The sequence below is a fragment of the Eretmochelys imbricata genome, chromosome 1, assembly GCF_965152235.1.
Source record: "Eretmochelys imbricata isolate rEreImb1 chromosome 1, rEreImb1.hap1, whole genome shotgun sequence".
Classification (NCBI taxonomy): Eukaryota; Metazoa; Chordata; order Testudines; family Cheloniidae; genus Eretmochelys; species Eretmochelys imbricata.
Window position 1 is genome coordinate 9,057,708 of NC_135572.1, and position 19,678 is coordinate 9,077,385.

The 19,678-nt window shown below is 47.1% G+C and overlaps 1 protein-coding gene across 1 annotated transcript; it reads left to right on the forward strand.

The window, feature by feature from the left end:
* The first annotated feature begins 6,400 nt into the window (after positions 1-6,400).
* LOC144279756 (olfactory receptor 52D1-like) lies at positions 6,401-7,399 on the forward strand. Its single transcript, XM_077841388.1, has one exon. It carries the CDS (start codon positions 6,401-6,403, stop codon positions 7,397-7,399), a length of 999 nt encoding a protein of 332 aa, XP_077697514.1.
* The last annotated feature ends 12,279 nt before the right edge of the window (positions 7,400-19,678 follow it).

Sequence of the window (19,678 nt, forward strand, 5' to 3'; positions counted from 1 at the left end):
TACTAAAATTTAACTAACCAATCCTAACATATTGTAACATGATTATGTAACCAATTATATCCCACCACCTTAATTAGTTTACGCCCAGCAAAATTAATTATACAGCAGACAGGAACAATCACAGAACCAGACAGAGATTATACAGACAAACAATAGCAAAGTGGGAACTATAATGGCAAGACAATACAGAAGTGAGGATTTCACATCCCAGTATTGATAAGTGAGTTCTTGCCAGATAGGATGCTATCAAACTAAGTTTTCTTTTACATTTTCTAGGCACTTCCCTTTCTCTGGAGCTGATAGGCATACAATCCTGTCCTGATAGTGCTTAACAGCCCAATAGCACCTTTTTTCAATGTGACTAGGTTGGAATGTGAGGATGTGACTGTTCGCTTCCCAGCTTATGGCTGCCTCTGCTGCTTAGCCAAAGGCCTTAGCCTAAGAACAGGGCCCCAGACTGTCACAGTAAGAGAAGGACCTTACATTGGCAGACAGTGATTTTGATTCTTTCTTTTATACCTCTAACTAGCCAAGTGATAAGAATACACCTAAATTCTTAAAGTACAGGCCTTTACAGGCAGGCCTGAATATCTATATCCTAACAACCACTTTTGGATAGCATTCACTTTGGTCTGTAGGGGGCTGATAGTTCCTTGACCCACCTGGTGTCCAAGGTAAGTCACTCTGTTTAGGCCTATTTGACACGTTTTAGCCTTAGCAGTTAGTCCTGCCTCCCTTGTGTGCTCAAGGACTTTTTATAGATGTTCCAGGTGGTCTGCCCAGGAATCCGAAAATATGGCCACATCATCAAGGTAGGTGACTGCATATTATCCTAATCCCTCTAGGAGACCATCTACAAGTCTTTGGAAGGTGGTGGGTGCATTTCGCAGCCCGAAAGGGAGTACATTAAATTCATACAGCCCGACATGTGTGGTGAAGGCTGACCTTTCCTTGGCAGATTCATCTAGCGGTACCTGCCAGTACCCCTTGGTTAAGTCCAAGGTAGAGATGAACTGGGCCCGTCCCAGTTTCTCTAATAGTTCATCTGAGCATGGCATTGGATAGTTGTCTGGGCGAGTTACAGCATTTAGCTTACGGTAGTCCACGCAAAAACGTATTTCCCCATCTGGTTTGGGAACTAGAACCACTGGAGATGCCCATGCACTTCCAGAGGGGCAGATTACACCCACCTGTAACATAACCTGGATCTCTCGTTCTATAGCAATTTTAGCTTGAGGAGACACCCGGTAAGGTTGAACTTTAATTGGGCGAGCATTACCTGTGTCAATGGAGTGGTATGCCCGTTCAGTCAGTCCTGGGGTGGCTGAGAACGTTGGCACGTAGCTAGTGCACAGCTCCTGGATCTGCTGTCGCTGCATACACCCAAGGGTCATGGAGAGGTTCACCTCTTCCACACCACCAGCACTTTTCCCTTCAGGCCACCCAGCATCGTCTCCTCCCTGGGCTGTAAACTGACAAACCTTTAATTCTCGGGAATAAAAGGGCTTTAGAGAATTACTATGGTACACCTTAGGCTTTGGGTTGGAGGTGGGGAATGCTATGAGATAATTAACAGCTCCCAGGGGCTCCTGGACCGTGAATGGCCCTTCCCACGATGCTTCCATTTTATGGGCCTGGAGTGCCTTTAAGACCCTGACCTGGTCCCCTACTTTGAAGGAACGCTCTCTGGCATGTTTATCATACCAGGCTTTTTGCTCTTTTTGAGCATCCTGTAAGTTTTCTTTAGCAAGGGCTAAAGAGGTTCGGAGGGTGTTTTGTAGGTTGGTTACAAAGTCCAGAATGTTAGTTCCTGGAGAAGGTGTAAATCCCTCCCATTGCTGCTTCACCAACTGTAATGGCCCCTTAACCTCATGGCCATATACAAGTTCAAATGGGGAAAACCCTAAACTGGGGTGTGGTACAGCTCTGTAGGCAAAGAGCAACTGCTGCAACACTAGGTCCCAATCATTGGAGTGCTCATTTACGAATTTACGTATCATGGCCCCCAAAGTTCCATTAAACTTCTCCACCATGCCATTTGTTTGATGGTGGTAAGGAGTGGCAACCAAGTGATTTACACCATGAGCTTCCCAAAGGTTTTCCATAGTTCCTGCCAGGAAATTAGTCCCTGCAGCTGTGAGGATGTCGGAGGGCCAACCTACCCTGGCAAAAATGTCTGCTAGTGCCTGGCACACACTTTTAGCCCTGGTGTTGCTGAGAGCTACTGCTTCCAGCCTTCGGGTGGCAAAATCCATGAAAGTCAGTATGTACTGCTTTCCTCTGGGTGTCTTTTTTGGAAAAGGACCCAGAATATCCACAGCTACTCGCTGAAATGGAACTTCAATGATGGGGAGTGGCTGGAGAGGGGCTTTGACCTGGTCTTGGGGTTTTCCTACTCTTTGGCATACTTCACAAGACCGGACATAGGTAGAAACATCCTTGCCCATTCCCTCCAAGTGGAATGACCCCCCCAAACGGTCTTTGGTCCTGTTCACCCCAGCATGGCCACTAGGGTGATCATGGGCTAAGCTCAAGAGCTTGGCCCGGTATTTAGTTGGAACTACCAACTGTCTCTGAAGATGCCAGTCTTCCTGGTGTCCACCAGAAAGAGTTTCCTTGTATAAAAGTCCTCTTTCTACAACAAACCTGGATCGATTAGTAGAGCTGAGAGGCGTTGGGTTGCTCCATGCCGCCGTCCAAGCTCTCTGGAGGCTTTCATCGGCTTCCTGTTCAGTCTGGAACTGTTCCCTTGATGCTGGAGACATCAGTTCCTCATTGGATTGTGGACCTATGCTTGGACCCTCTGGAAGCGATGTAGGGGATGGGGCTGTTTCCATTGACTGTGACCCGCTTTCCGCTGGGACCCTATGTTGGGGTTCAGGCTCTGGCTGAGCCTCTTGTGTAGGGTTATGGGCTGCTGCCAGTTCGGTGGTGTCTGGTGTTGAGGTTGCAAGTAATGGCAAATGGTCTGGTGCTGGTTGTTCCGCTGGTTCCGTTTCTGGGACTGGATCCGTCTGAGTCTCTGGGACTGGATCCACTACTGCTGTTGCAGACATTGGCCAGGGGTCCGGGTCCATCACCTCTGACCGGGTCCTGATAGAAGTTTCCGGAACAGAGCTAGGCATATGTGCCTAGGCATATGTGCTGGCAAATGGTCTGGTGCTGGTTGTTCCGCTGGTTCCGTTTCTGGGACTGGATCCGTCTGAGTCTCTGGGACTGGATCCACTACTGCTGTTGCAGACATTGGCCAGGGGTCCGGGTCCATCACCTCTGACCGGGTCCTGATAGAAGTTTCCGGAACAGAGCTAGGCCTCATGGCTTGTTTAGCCTGGCTACGGGTGACCATTCCCACCCTCTTGGCCCGCTTCACATGATTGGCCAAGTCTTCCCCCAAACAGCATGGGGATGGGATAATCATCATGGACTGCAAAAGTCCACATTCCTGACCAGCCCTGGTACTGGAAGGCAACTTGGCTGTAGGCAAATTGAAAGAGTTGGACTTGAAGGGTTGAATTGTCACTTGGATCTCTGGGTTGATTAAATTGGGGTCCACTAAGTAAGCATGGATAGCTGACACTTGTGCTCTGGTGTCCCTCCATGCGGTGACCTTCTTCCCGCCCACACTCATAGTTTCCCTCTGCTCCAAGGGTATCTGGGAGGTATCTGGGCCTGCGGACCTCTGGTGTGATTCCGGTGCAATGAACTGTAATCTGTTGGGGTTCTTGGGACAGTTGGCCTTTACATGCCCCAGCTTGGTACATTTAAAACATCGTCCAGCTGACGGGTCACTGGGGCGAGGTGGGTTGCTGGAGAATGGGGTGGTGGGATGATAAGGGGTCTGGAGGGTTCTTTGGGAGGTAGGTGGAGCTTTGGGCGGCCCCCGGTAATAGGGTGTGGTCTGGGGTGGTCCCTTCTGGTCTCCGCTCCAACAGCGACCAGTTTTCTTCTTCTCTGCCACCTCCACCCATCTGGCTCCAATCTCTCCTGCCTCAATTACAGTTTTGGGCTTCCCATCTAGGATGTATCTTTCTATTTCCTCAGGAACACCCTCTAAGAATTGTTCCATTTGCTTTAGGAAGGGCAAATTTACTGGAGATTCAACACTTGCTCCTGATATCCAGGCATCCCAATGTTTCACAATGTGGTAGGCATGTCGGGTAAATGACACGTCTGGTTTCCACCTTAGGGCTCTGAACCTCCGACGAGACTGCTCGGGTGTTATCCCCATTCTGACTCTCGCCCTGGATTTAAACAGTTCATACTTGTTCATGTGTTCTTTAGGCATTTCAGCTGCCACCTCCGCTAAGGGTCCACTGAGCTGCGGCCTCAGCTCTATCATGTATTGGTCAGTAGAGATGTTGTACCCAAGGCAGGCCCTTTCGAAGTTTTCTAAGAAGGCCTCCATATCATCGCCTGCCTTGTAGGTGGGGAACTTTCTGGGATGGGGAGTGGTACCTGGAGAAGGATTGCTAGGGTTTGTTGGTATATTCTGCTGAGCCTTTACCTTCTCCATCTCCATTGCATGCTTCCTCTCTTTTTCCCTCTCCTCCTCCTTCAGCCGCATGAGTTCTATCTGTCTTTCATGTTCCCTTTGTTTGTCCTCAGCCTGAAATCTGGCTAATTCCAGCTTTTGTGGAGCCATGGATTTTGTCATCCTAACCTCTGTTTTTAACTAACTTTACACCTGAGGTTTAGAAATAAAGAAACAAAACTTGGCTGTAAAATTTCGCTGTGCTGGAATAGAATACCTATTCTCTGATAATGATTGTCAGCATACAGAAAAAGACAATTCCCTTGTCTCTGCTCTGGCCCCAAATCAAAGTAAAAAACCTCCAACTACTTGGAAACCTGCTTACCAGCAGCCCAAAAGAAAAAAAAATTCCTTTTCAAACTTGTGCTCCTTGTAAAAAAAATCAAAATCCTAAAAAAAAAAGCCCCTGCCACTTTTGTCTCCAGGCAAATAGGTAGAACACCCCCCCTATTTACTTTTAGAAAAAAGGCCATTTCCAGCACAAATCCAGGTTTTCTCACCCTCCACCCCCCCACACAAATTCACTCTCCTGCTGGTGATAGCCCATCCAAAGTGACAACTCTTTACACAATGTGCATGATAGGCCATTTCCTGCACAATGCCCCTCTGCCATGTACATTGGTCAAACTGGACAGTCTCTACGTAAAAGAATAAATGGACACAAATCAGATGTTAAGAATTATAACATTCATAAACCAGTCGGAGAACACTTCAATCTCTCTGGTCACGCAATCACAGACATGAAGGTCGCTATCTTAAAACAAAAAAACTTCAAATCCAGACTCCAGCGAGAAACTGCTGAATTGGAATTCATTTGCAAATTGGATACTATTAATTTAGGCTTAAATAGAGACTGGGAGTGGCTAAGTCATTACGCAAGGTAGCCTATTTCCTCTTGTTTTTTCCTACCCCCCCCCGCAGATGTTCTGGTTTAACTTGGATTTAAACTTGGAGAGTGGTCAGTTTGGATGAGCTATTACCAGCAGGAGAGTGAGTTTGTGTGTGTCTGGGGGTGGGTTTTTGGAGGGGGGTGAGGGAGTGAGAGAATCTGGATTTGTGCAGGAAATGGCCTAACTTGATTATCATGCACATTGTGTAAAGAGTTGTCACTTTGGATGGGCTATCACCAGCAGGAGAGTGAATTTGTGTGGGGGGGTGGAGGGTGAGAAAACCTGGATTTGTGCTGGAAATGGCCTAACCTGATGATTACTTTAGATAAGCTATTACCAGCAGGACAGTGGGGTGGGAGGAGGTATTGTTTCATATTCTCTGTGTATATATAAAGTCTGCTGCAGTTTCCACGGTATGCATCTGATGAAGTGAGCTGTAGCTCACGAAAGCTCATGCTCAAATAAATTGGTTAGTCTCTAAGGTGCCACAAGTACTCCTTTTCTTTTTGCGAATACAGACTAACACGGCTGTTACTCTAAAAGTTCTAAGACTCCGTTCCTGTTCTATCCCGGGCAAAAGCAACATATAGACAGACACAGACCCTTTGTTTCTCTTCCTCCTCCCAGCTTTTGAAACTATCTTGTCTCGTCATTGGTCATTTTGGTCAGGTGCCAGTGGGGTTACCTTTAGCTTCTTAACCCTCTACAGGTGAGAGAATTTTTCCTCTGGCCAGGAGGGATTTTAAAGGGGTTTACCCTTCCCTTTATATTGATGACAGTTCATAATTTATTTATCTTAATCATTAAAATGTCATTTTTCAGTGTGTGAAGAGCGACCAACCTGCTTCATCCATGAGCCAAGCCTCCAGCTGTGCATGTAGTGTTTCATATTAACATTTTCTTTCCATCCAGACATTTGTCCTGCGACCATCACCCTAGACCCTGGGCACAATCAGGAAGTCAGGGGAACGCACGGTACATGCAGGAAACACCATTCTGCCTCAGCGTTGGAAACCTTCTCTCCTACTCCATGTCAGATTCCAACTCAACTGACTTCAACAACCCCTCCACCTTCATCCTGCTGGGCATTCCTGGCCTGGAGGGAGCCCAAGTCTGGCTCTCTATCCCCTTCTGTGCCATGTATGCCATAGTCATCCTGGGGAACTTCACCATCCTGTTCATCGTGAAGAGGGAGCCAAGCCTCCATGGGCCCATGTACTATTTCCTCTGCATGCTGGTCGTCGCCGACATGGTCCCATCTACGGCCATCGTGCCCAAAATGCTGAGCATCTTCTGGTTCAATTCCAGGGAGATCAATTTCAGCGCCTGCCTCACCCAGATGTTCTGCCTTCTCAGCTGCTCTGTGGTGCATTCTGGGATCCTCGTGGCCATGGCTTTTGATCGCTACATGGCCATCTGTGATCCCCTGAGATATTCCACCACTCTGACAAACCCTGTGGTGGCCAAAATTGGCCTGGCCCTGGTGCTGCGTGGCGTCATGCTCGTATTGCCCTATCTCTTCCTGGCGAGGAGGTGGCCATATTGCAGAACCAACATCATTCCCTACACATACTGCAAGCACATAGCTGTAGTGAAGCTGGCCTGCGCCAACATCCGCCTCAGTAGTTACTACAGCCTGGCTGTGGCATTCTTGGTGACCGGCGTGGATGTGTTTTGTATCGCCATGTCCTATACCCAGATCCTCAGGGCCATCTTCAGCCTCCCAACAAAGGACGCCCGCCTCAAGACTTTTGGGACCTGCGGCTCCCACTTCTGTGTCATCTTAGCCTCTTACATCCTACATCTCTTCTCCGCCCTCACGGAACGGTTTGGGCACAATATGGCCCTGCATTTCCATGTTCTCATGAACAACATGTATCTCATGGTGCCCCCCATGTTAAACCCCATCATCTATGGGGTGAGGAGCCAACAGATTCGGGATAGTCTGCTCCAGCTCTTTACTCAGAAAGGGTCCTAAAGCTTTCTCCTGGTTATCTGGCTCTCAGACTGAGCTCCATGCAGAGCTGGCTGGTGACATGGTGCTGGGCCCTCTTCCCTGAATCACTGACTGGCCAGTCAAAGAGATCTGAAACCCTTTCCTGACTTTACTGTGCTGTGTCAGTGTGACAAACTGGGGAATCTGACGATGTGCAACTCCGAGGGTTGCCGCCTTTCTAATTCCTGGTAACTGGAAGCATGAGGCCCCACCCATGTGCCATGCATCTTCCCCCAGGTTACGCCCCTGCTATGTGTCTTCCCCGCAAGGCCCTGGCCCTCACTCTCTCCTCTCCTCCCCACCTCCTGTCACTCTCTGGATCGTCCTTGTGACACTCTGCACTCCAAAGCACTCCATATTTACCATGGTGATGCAATTATGGTACGTTTTGTACAAAGTATGTCCTGTGAGGTATTATTCTAAAGGGCTTAATCTGCTTAACATTGATACCTCCTTGGGTTGTATATGAAGTAATGAAATCATGCTTTGTGTGAGTTCCTAACTTGTGATACGAGGCTGGAAACACCCAAAACCAGCCTTTCAGGTGTGTCAAAGGATTAGCTAGACAGTGTTAATCGCTGTCATAAACACTCATCGAGGGAAGAATCCACTAGCACAGGAACTCTGTATAAGAAAGCCTCCGCAGAGGGAGTACGGAGACAACGGAGAATGTTTGGCCAATGGGGGCAGACCCTGCACGTCACATACACAGACTTTTCAGAAAACTGGAAGAAACTATAAAAGGTGGGGAGTGAAATCATCTCTTGTCTTGAATGCCCCACAACTCAACATCTGCAAGAAGCTCAGAGGAAGACAAAGGAGTTTGAATGGGGCAGGGGAACCCAGGCTTCAAAGCAGGTACAGCCTTTTCCTCAGGAATCTGTAAGCCTGCTTGTATCATCAGTCAGGGTGAGATATTGCTGATTCAAATCCTATCAAGCATGTATAAGTCTTAAGCTGCAGGTTTGTTTCACTTCCTGAGCAACCTGTTTTGATCTGTTCTTTTATCACTTATAATCACTTAGCATCTATCCTTCTGTAGTTAATAAACCTGATTTATGTTTCATCTTAACTAGTGTGTTTTTGAGTGAAGTGTTTGGGACTCTTAGCTCCATAAGCAAAGAAAGGTGCATATCTTCCCCCATCGAGGGGGGAGAGGCTAATTAATGAGCTTGCACCATACACATCTCTGTGTTGTGCAAGACGGTGTAATTCTGACTCTATGCTCCTGGAGGGGTGCAAGGCTGGGGAGCTGGGATATTGGCTGATGGTCCATGAGTAGCTTAGGTAAAGCACTCAGGTAACTTAGTTGAGTGTGTGGTAACACCTGCTGTCATGTTCGGTGAGAACAGGGCCCGGAGGGGCTGGCTGTGTGTCACCAGCAGAGCAGGGGGAAAGGCCAACCCAGCTGAATGGTTTGGGGGCACAGCAGTTCCAACAGCTTCCAGGCTTCTCCCAGAGGTACATCCCATCACAATCTCCTCCTCCCACCCAGCCCCCCCAGTTGGGCTCCCTCTGCTCTGGGGATGGGACGGGAGATGCTGCAGCCTGACAAGGAGCCTGCGTGCGGGTAGGAGGCGGCCCCAGTTAATGACCCAGTGCATCCCTCTGCCCTGCAGTAACTGGACATCGTTATACATAGAGATATGAGTAGAATTCTTAAGTCAGTTTCATGGTCGAGATGGTGAGCTTTAGAGTTGCCAAGAGATCTTTCAGAATTAACCCTTCGCTTGCAGCCCAATGTTCAGGATCAAGGTGATCCAGAATGGAGCTGCAGACCTCAGCCTTGTGACTTGAGCTTCTCCTGACGAAGCTGAAGCGGATTTGAGATGACAGGATCAGGACCCAAGTATTCTTTTAAGGACCATTTGCAGGCTATGATAATGAAGAATTGTTGCTTTGAAATAGAATTACCTATTTCCTGTGAATACACTGGTAACTCTTCCATTCATCAGCATAAGGTAATTATCCATTAAGCATGCATTGGTAGTTAACTACAAACATCAAATAGAAGTCTAGACAATGAAATTATTACACCCACGTTTAATTTCAATGTTACTATTTTCTTTTGATCTTTGAATCAACAGATATACCAACAGACAGGAACCATCTGTTTACATGGTTAACATCTAACAAGATATAAATAAACACATACAAGTAGGATTACCTCTTGTCATAACCATACAGCTAAGGGTAGCCTAGAATTCCTCCTTTACCTGTAAGGAGTTAAGAAGCTCAGGTAACCTGGTTGACACCTGACCAAAAGGACCAATATGGGAAAGAAGATACTTTCAAATCTGGGGGGGTGGGGGTGGGAGGCTTTGTTTGGGCTCTTTGTTTGTGTGCTCTCTCCTGGGACTGAGAAGGGCCAGGCAGAAAACTCCTTCTCCTGCAGACCATCCTGAAACGAGTCTCTCATACTACAAAAAGTGAAAGTAAGCAAGGTGAGGTGCATTAGGTTATCATTTGTTTGAGCTTGTGACTATTCCCTGTGCTAGAGGGAGGTTTATTCCTGTTTTTGTAACTTTAAAGTTGCCTAGAGGGAATTCCTCTGTGTTTTAAATCTTTTGTTACCCTGTAAAGTTACCTTCCATCCTGATTTTACCAAGGTGATTCTTTTACCTTTTTAAAAAAATAAAATTCTTCTTTTAAGAACCTGATTGATTTTCAGTGTCCTAAAGACCCAGGGGTTTAGGTCTGTGCTTACTTTGTAACCAATTGGTTAGGATATTATTCTCAAGCCTCCCCAGGAAAGGGGGTGTAGGAGTTTGGGGGGATATTTTGGAGGAGATAGGGCTCCAAGTGGCCCTCCCTGAACGTTTGTTTAAATCACTTGGTGGTGGCAGCGATACCAAGGGCAAGGAAGAAATTGTGCCTTGGGGAAGTTTTTAACCTAAGCTGAAATAAGCTTAGGGGGTCTTTCATGCAGATCCCCACATCTGTACCCAGAGTTCAGAGTGGGGAGGGAACCCTGACACCTCTAATTCTCTAACAGTACAGGTTTGCATTTTAAAGCTCAAGTCCATTTCCCATGGCTATGTTGCTATTTATGAGAAATGGTCCTATTGATCATTTATATACTTCTCTAATATGTCTTTAAAGGTTGAATTTTGGTCAATTAGCATGCTAGTTGCATAACCCTTTCTGACCATGTCACACCTATTTACTCACATTTGATTGTAGGAACCACCTCGACATTGGTGAGGCCTCATCTGGAGTACTGTGTCCAGTTTTGGGCCCCACACTACAATAAGGACGTGGATAAATTGGAGAGAGTCCAGCGAAGGGCAACAAAAATGATTAGGGGTCTGGAACACATGACTTATGAGGAGAGGCTGAGGGAACTGGGATTGTTTAGTCTGCAGAAGAGAAGAATGAGGGGGGATTTGATAGCTGCTTTCAACTACCTGAGAGGTGGTTCCAGAGAGGATGGTTCTAGACTATTCTCAGTGGTAGAAGAGGACAGGACAAGGAGTAATGGTCTCAAGTTGCAGTGGGGGAGGTTTAGGTTGGATATTAGGAAAAACTTTTTCACTAGGAGGGTGGTGAAACACTGGAATGCGATACTTAGGGAGGTGGTAGAATCTCCTTCCTTAGAAGTTGTTAAGGTCAGGCTTGACAAAGCCCTGGCTGGGATGATTTAATTGGGGATTGGTCCTGCTTTGAGCAGGGGGTTGGACTAGATGACCTCCTGAGGTCCCTTCCAACCCTGATATTCTATGATTCTATGATCTCTATCCTTACGTCTTGGGGCTTTTACTGTACTCTTCGCTCATGCTCCTTGTGCTCAGAGGCAGGAGGCTTGAGTGGATAGAAGAAAGGAGTAACTGCATTTTAGATAAAATCCGTTTTCTCCAGCTTCTCTGCTGAGGGGTGGGCTTGGAAGGAATGGAACCTCCCCAGAAGACGGACCAGAGAGAGGCAGTCTTGGTCCAGCCCTTTACAAACACAGAGATTGGATGAGTCAGAAGAAGCTGGGGCAGGAGAGAGGCACAATGGAGGCAGAGGGGACTCTTTGGTTTCAGAGCTATGGCTGCAGCAGAGAGGCAGACTCCAGATGGAGGAGAAGCCAGGAGGTGGCCTCTGGACACCTTAGAGGGCTCTGACGAAATCCCAAAGAATGCTCCAGGGCAGTGAGGACACTGAGGTGGGAATAGTGTACAAGTGTGGTACTGTGTTTAACTGGATCCGGGTATCTCTTGTGCTGTGTAAAGTAGAGGAATTGGTTTAGCAACCCCTTTTGGAAAGCCTGGATCTGTTTGCTTTAACGATCCTGTGCCCTGAAAGAAGGAAACTGAAAACAGAGTTTGCCCAAGGCGGCGGGGGGGGCTCTGGGAAGGTGTGTTGAAGGAATTGGAGAGTCTGGGGGAGCCAAGCCAAATCTAGTCTCTGGGCCCTGGTGCTTGGCATGCAGCTCTCTGTATAACCCACACGCCTCCTGGGTGTGGTGTTCTGTCCCATCTAGTGGCACCGAGACCACTTAAAGAGAGAGATAAAATGAGTCTGCTTGACAGCCTTAACTAATAGGCAGTTGGCTTTTACCTCATGTGGTAGAGGCTCATGTACTAAGCTCCAAAGGTCCAAGGTTCGATCCCGCCCACTGACGACCAGCGTCTGTTGGTGTTACAAGTGGTGAATCGTCCGGGATTTCAACTGAGAAATCTTTTATGCTACCGAGGAGGTTTGATTCCTGTTTTTGTAACTGTGAAGATGAAGCTAGAGGGGAATCCTCTTTCTTTGAAATCTTTTTATTAACCTGTAAAGTTACCTTCCATCTGGATTTTGCAGATGTAATTCTTTTACTTTTTTCTTTATCATAAAGTTCTTCTTTTAAAAACCTGATAAATTTCAGTGTCCTGAAGACAAAGGGTCTAGTCTGTGCACACATTGCTAAGGCAATTAGTTGGTCTATTCTTCTCAAGCCTCCCCAGGAAAGGGGGTGAAGGGGCTTGGGGGGATATTTTGGGGGAATAGGGATTCCAAGTGATCCTTCCCTGAGTTTTTGATAAAATCACTCGATGGTGGCAGCAATACCGTCCAAGGACAAGGACAGGAATTTGTGCCTTGGGGAAGTTTTAACCTAAACTGGTAGAATATAAGCTTACGGGGTCTTTCATGTGGGTCCCCACATCTGTACCCCAAGTTGAGAGTGTGTGGGGAGGGGGAACCCTGACAGTCTCTCCCTTGGAAAGTGCTCCGCAGAATGGAAGAGGCAGGGAGTCCCTGTTCTCGTGGATTTTGTCCCATCTCACTCTCTCTCTCCATGAATTTTGGTGCCTTTTCTCTCCCTTTCCTTTCTAACTCCTCACACACACACATGCCTCCCTCTCTCTGCCACTTCTAATGCGCATCCCACCCTAGGTGCCAGTTACAAACACTCAAGGCTCTGTAAGTCCATCCACTTCAGTGGAAATAGCAGGTGTAGCACTGTGAACTGCTGCGGTTGAGCACTGATCTGGCTGGGCATGAAGCAGTGCGCATTAGTCTGGTTAATAATCCACATAACGCTAAGTCCCTCATCATTACCATCAAGCAGCCTGCAATTGCAAACTGCAACCAGCTCAGTATTAACCTGTCTAGAGGCACTGTTGGGCAGAAGGTGGCTTCTTAGATAGGGCTGGATGCTGCTAGAAAGATGTGGGGGCTGCGTTCTTACAGTGCAGCATTTGTGGGGATGTCATGGCCGCAGGCTTGCTACAAAGCTAGAGATCTATAGAACAATGGGTACCCCAGCTCCAGTGGATGAAAGGAAAATGTGGGGGGCTGAGGAACTCCAGGCTGATGTTTTCATTGCTCACAGTCTCCAGCAGCTGCTCCGTATCAAGATCAGCAGCACAAGAACAGGCGTGAGGAATTCTTGAACCCACAACCACTCCCATCAGTGTTGTGCCAGTCTTGGCAGCCTTCTTGCTGGGGACACATAGCTAGAGTGAAAGACCAGCATATTCTGAAGTGGGCATACCAAGGAATATCACAATGTGGCCAGTGATCACCTGGGTGCCAAAAGTTTAGGTGACACAACAGACCTGCCACTGCGTGAATATACAACCTGATCCCCTTAAACACCTTCCCAGAGATTAATCGGAGCAGCACTTTAATGAAGAACTGTCCTTTATTTCCTTTGGGGGTCTGATGTGGGGAAGCTCTGTTGCTGCCCGACTGCCTACTTCTGATTCGGAATGAGATGTTTGGTGATCGGTCAGCTCGTAACTCTGGTTTTTGTAACTCTGAGGTTCTACTGTAGATGCTGTTTAACATCCTCTTTGACAGCTAATGGACTGGAAAAGTATTTCATGACTGTGTGTGAGCTGAGTACCTGATACTGCTCCTTTCCAAATGCAGAACAAAACTATTTCTTGAACACGTCTCCCTTTTCTCCAACATTAACAAGTTTCCTTTCTCCCTCTAGGAATTGGCCTATACATTTTCTTGGGTTTCTTTTGTTCTTATGATAATTAATAACCTCCTTTTTGTTATCCTTAGCCCTGTAAAGCATGGATTTCCCCCGATGTCTGTAACATCCTGTATCAATTTTCATAACTTCCAATTTCTATTGCTTGCTATCTCTTTTCCCTTTCCCCCATTTGTTATATATTGCTTTCCCCCCCTCAATTGCTGCCTTCACTTTGCTACTGAACTGGGTTTTTAATCAAAGTTCTCCACTTTCTTGATTGTGGAATCAATGCTTTTTGGTTCTCTCATAAACTCTTCTTAAAGAACTTCCATTTTTCATTCCCATTTTTCTGTCTAAATTTTTCCTCACAATCAGTTTTGCTGATCATTTGCCTCCTCTTTGGGGAATTGGCCCTTTTGAAGGGTATCTGTAGATAGCTATTACTGGCTGGGAGCTGTTCTCTGTTTGTCCATTTCAATGTAATCAGTTCCATTCTTTATTTTGTTCTCCTCTATTGTATGCCCCCTTAATTGTCTCTTCTCTAAACTAACCAGTCCCAGACTTTTCAGTCTGTCCCCATACTCCAGCCTCCCCCATTCTCACAGCCTGCTTGGGAAATCCCCTTTCTATCTGCTACATCCTTTATAGAGACTGGGTGACCAAAAGGGAGTGCATCTCCAGAGCAGGATATTTTCCCTCCCATTCCTTAGGCATCTGAACATTGTCTTTGTTGTGGCCACTACTGCAAATGAGCAGGTGTTTCCGTGGAGCTGCTATCAATGATGCCCAAGTCTTTTCCCTGAGGTGGGTTCTAGTTGGGATGTTTCCCCCGGCGCATGTCTTGGCAAAGGTGTTTTTTCCCCACTCTCAGATTTTCAGTCACTTCATGAATGGAAACTCCCTGCAGCATGGGCTTGCTAGCCTGGGTTTCATTGTATTGAGCCTATGTGTAAATTGGCAGATTTTTTTCACTGAAAGTTTGGTCAATGGCCAAAAAGCCTTAAAAGGAAATCATTGTTGTATGTTCATGCTGTCTTTCTCTTTCAGCATAGAGCGTCCACATGTGGGGCAGTCGCAATGACAGTGAGAGCAGTGCACTATGGGTAGCTATCCCACAGTTCAGTTCTCTATCTTGTGCCGATTGGTGTTGTGGGAAGGCAAAGCAGATTGCATCACATCATAGCTCCGGAATCAATGTCCCATGATGCATTGCTTTCCATCCCAACATTCCATGTGCTTCTCTCTCCAGTTTCTAGCATTTTTCAACGTCCCTTGATTTCTACTCAGCCTGATACCTCTTTCTACAGGAATGGATGCCTCACAGCTCTGCTAGCTGTCAGTAGCACATCGCGAATGGCAATGTTGTCCCCTGAGAAGTGCCCCACGACCCTTTTCACATTGCTTTTCTCCTAAGCACAATGTCCACCACCCCTGGGAACACTCACCATGCTTGTAGTATTCACAGGCATGTGTGCTTGTCAAGAGTCAGTAGGAAAGTGACTGGTGTGTTACCAGCAGTGTATTTGCTGGTAACAATCTTGAAGTTGCAAAGGCAACAGGAGTCACAGTTGGCCGATGTGGTGTCTGATGTGGATAGCAGCAGCTTTAGATTAATTTTGGCATTCACGGAACAGTTAACATGAGGGAACGTCGCATTTGGGCTTGGGAAACTAGAACGCAGTGGTGGAATCGCATTGTTATGCAGGTCTGAGATGACAAGTAGTGGCTGCAGAACTTTTGGATGTGAAAAGCCACCTTCCTGGAATTGTGTACTGTGCTTATCCCAGCCCTGCTGTGGAAGGACACCCAAATGAGACCTGCTTTCTCGGTGGAGAAGCATGTGGCGATTGCAGTGTGGAAGCTGGTGACTCCAGGCTGCTACTCTTCGGTCACAAATCAGTTTGGAGTTGGGAAGTCATTCGCTGGGGCTGTGTCAACCCGACAGGGCAGGGCATTAATCACATCCTGCTGCACAAGACCTTGACTCTTGGCAACATGCATGACATTGGTTTTGCCTAGAGGGATTCTCTATGTTTGAATCTAATTATCCTGTATGGTATCTACCATTCTGATTTTACAGAGGTGATTCCTTTTTTACTTCTATTAAAAGTCTTCCTGTAAGAAACTGAATGCTTTTTCATTGTTCTAAGATCCAAGGGTTTGGGTCTGTGGTCACCTATGCAAATTGGTGAGGATTTTTACCAAACCTTCCCCAGGAAGTGGGGTGCAAGGGGTGGGAGGATTGTGGAGGGAAACGTGTCCAAACTACATTTTTTCAGGAACCCAGATAAAGTTTGGTGGTGGCAGTGGAATCCAAGGGCAAAGGGTAAAATAATTTATACCTTGGGGAAGTTTTAACCTAAGCTGGTAAAAGTAAGCTTAGGAGGTTTTCATGCAGGTCCCCACATCTGTACCCTAGAGTTCAGAGTGGGGAAGGAACCCTGACACTTGTCAAAAAGGCATCACCAGCGTGCCAAATGCCCACTACACGGTCATCCTGCTCCTACTCAGCCTATTGTTGAAATGCTCCTTACTTGTCTCCAGTTTCCCTGTGTACGGCTTCATGAGTCCTGGCATTGAGGGGTATGCCAGGTCTCCCAGGATCACTATGGGTCTTTCAACATCCCCTACAGGGATCTTCTGGTCTGGAAAGAAAGTCCCCGCTTTTAGGATTTTGTAAAGGCTGGTGTTCCTATAGTTTCATGCATCATGCACTTTTCCGGACCATACTACATTGATGACTATGAATCACCAGGTGCCAGGGAGGTTACCTTTAGCTTCTTAATCCTTTACAGGTGAGAGAATTTTTCCTCTGGCCAGGAGGGATTTTAAAGGGGTTTACCCTTCCCTTTATTTTTATGACAACAAGTTAGACCTCAATGAGGAAAATATTCCCATAGCCATGTGTTGCTTGTTGTATAATATTTGTAAAGGGAAGGGTAAAAAGTTTGCTCAGGGGTGCACTGCTGAGACAGAGCACTTGGCTGTTGATTTTGAGCAGCCAGACACCAAGGCTATTAGAGGGGCATAATGGGGGGCAATTCGAATCAGGGAGGCTTTGCAGTAGCACTTTGAAAAGGAGAATGAGTAATATTTGTTGCTATCCTTGGGTTTGTAATGCATAATGAAGTCCAGTTTTGGTAGGGTAGGAAGCAGTTTTGATTGTTCTGGTCTAGGGTTCAATATAAGGAAATGATAAATCTGCCTGCTTGTTTCCTGCTGCCATCTGCTATCATAACTTCCACAGAAACAAATAAACAGAGCTTATCATTTAAATAACTTTGCTTTTATTGCCAAAAAAACCGCAACATGATGCACACAAGCACAGCTGACCATAAGTCCAGTTTTCATTTGAAAAGGTGTCTGCGGAGGTGGAGTAAACGGTAAAGTGAGACGTCCCAGAAATCGGAAAGGAATGTGCGGCTGGAGTTTGGGGAGGACATGGGAAAGAGTTCTGAATGTGCCGAAGGGGAGGGCGGGCACCCATCTGCTCAGTCTGGAGCATCAGGAGGGACTGCAGAATGGTGGTTTGACGCCCCAAAACTTTTAACAGCCTCTCCATTGCATCCCTAGTGTATGCCTCTTTTTCTTTACTTTCCTGCTTCTCGCTTTCCCTCCACTGCCTGCATTCCGTCTTGTCCGCATCAGAATACTGCAGCACCTCCCAGAATATATCTTCCTTGCTCTGGCTTGGGTGCTTTCTCACTGGGAGGAAACACTCAGCTGGAGTGGAGGGGGTGCCTTCTTTCAAAGACATATCTGGTGAAGCACAAGAAACAATAAAAAGAAGCATGATCATTAAGTACACATACAGCATTGAAACACAACGTTAAAATACACTGTTGGTAACACACCCGTCACTTTCCCACTGACCCTTGACAAGCACACCTGCCGGCGAACACTACAAGGATGGTGAGTGTTTCCAGGGGTGGTGGATATTGGGGGTGGGAAAAAAGCAATGTGAAACGGGTCGCGGGGCACTTCTCAGGGGACAATACTCTAAAGTTTTCTACAGGTGGGGGTCATTGTGGCAGATACCTCTCTCCTGAGAGTAAGCAAGAAAGCAGGCATGCATCTACTAAAGGCTTGCGGTTTCCGCCCTGGTCCCTATGATACTTGCCTGTGTGCTCCTTTGGTCCTTGCCCAAGTAATGGCTGAATGGCGTGAGAAAGTGTCCCTCAATGGGGGAAGGAACAAAGCAGTTCTGTCAAGGAACCTCCAGCAGAGGATTGGCAAGTACCTGCAGGAAAGTTTCCTAGAGATCTCTCTGGAGGATTCCAGTAAAATCTTGGTGTGCATCAACACCCTGTTCTTGGTGTGCATCAACACCCTAGCTGCTTGTGGAAATGCCCAGCACACACAAACACAGCCAGCCTTGTACATTTCTCTTCCCTCAACCCACCTCTGCACTTCACAAAGCAAAACCACTTCCTAGGGGCCTTCTCTCCTGCTTCTGGCTCACCTGATAGTGACTGATAAGACACCTGCAGAGTGGAGAACAGCTCCTGACTGGACACAGCACTGGGCAACCCTGGCATGGGCTCCACATCTTTTAATGCCTCCACATCATTATTGATGACCTCCTCCTCTGGGTTAGGTCGAATTTCCATTGGCTCCGGCCCCACTGAAGTATCCACAGGGCTCTTGGTGGTGGAAGTGGGGTCACTACCAAGGATAGCATCCAACTCCTTATAAAAATGGCAACTCTGGGGCGCAGCACAGGAGCAACTGTTTGCCTCCCTTGCCTGCTGGTACGTGTGCCTCAGCTCCTTCACCTTTGCTCTGCACTTCCACTTCTCCCGATCAAAGCCCTTTTCCTGCAAGCTGCAAGAAATCTTCCCCTAGGTATCAAAATTCCTACAGCTGGAGCACAGCTGGGACTGCACAGCATCCTCTCTCCAAATACTGAGCAGATCCAGCAGATCCACACTGGTCCAAGTGGAAGATCATTTGCGGCATGGATCCACCATGGCTACCTGGGAAGATGTGATGTGAACACTCCATACCCAGTAAACAGGAAGGGGAATTTCAAAATTCCTGGGTCTTTAAAGGGGGAGGAGTGGAAAGTATTTACTTGGATGCAGGGCAGCAGAGTTGAAACTCCTGACCGGCGTGGTTAGGATGGGCATTGTGGGATGCCTTCAGGAGGCCAATTACAGCAATGAAATCAAGCATCGTGTCTACACTGGCACCTCGGCGACAAAACTTTTGAGCAAACGGCCTTACAACTCTCATTCAGGTGCCTTTATTCTGTCCCTGAAACTAAGGAGTTCCATCATCAAAAGCGGCTTTGTAGTGTTTACACCTCCACTATTTCTTCACCAACTGCTGCATTTTGGCAAAAAAACTTGGCAGTACATATAAGGCCTAAGGAACAATCAGGGAAAATCAGTATCCACTCGTGTTTCCTGCTGGCACCTATTAAGGTTTCCCGCACCACGATGTGTAGGAATTATTGATGAAAGGAGCACCATAAAATATGGAATTGACATCAGTAGGGGCAATTGTTCATAATTCATTTATCTTAATCATAAAAATGTCATTTTTCAGTTTGTGAAGAGCGACCAATCTGCTTCATCCATGAGACTAGCCTCCAGCTGTGCATGAAGTGTCTCATATTAACACTGTCTCTCCATCCAGGCATTTGTCCTGCGACCATCACCCTAGATCCTGGGCACATTCAGGAAGTCAGGGGAACATACGGTACATGCAGGAAACACCGTTCTGCCTCAGCGTTGGACACCTTCTTTCCTACTCCATGTCAGATTCCAACTCAACCGACTTCACCAACCCCTCCACCTTCATCCTGCTGGGCATTCCTGGCCTGGAGGCAGCCCATGTCTGGATCTCTATTCCCTTCTGCACCA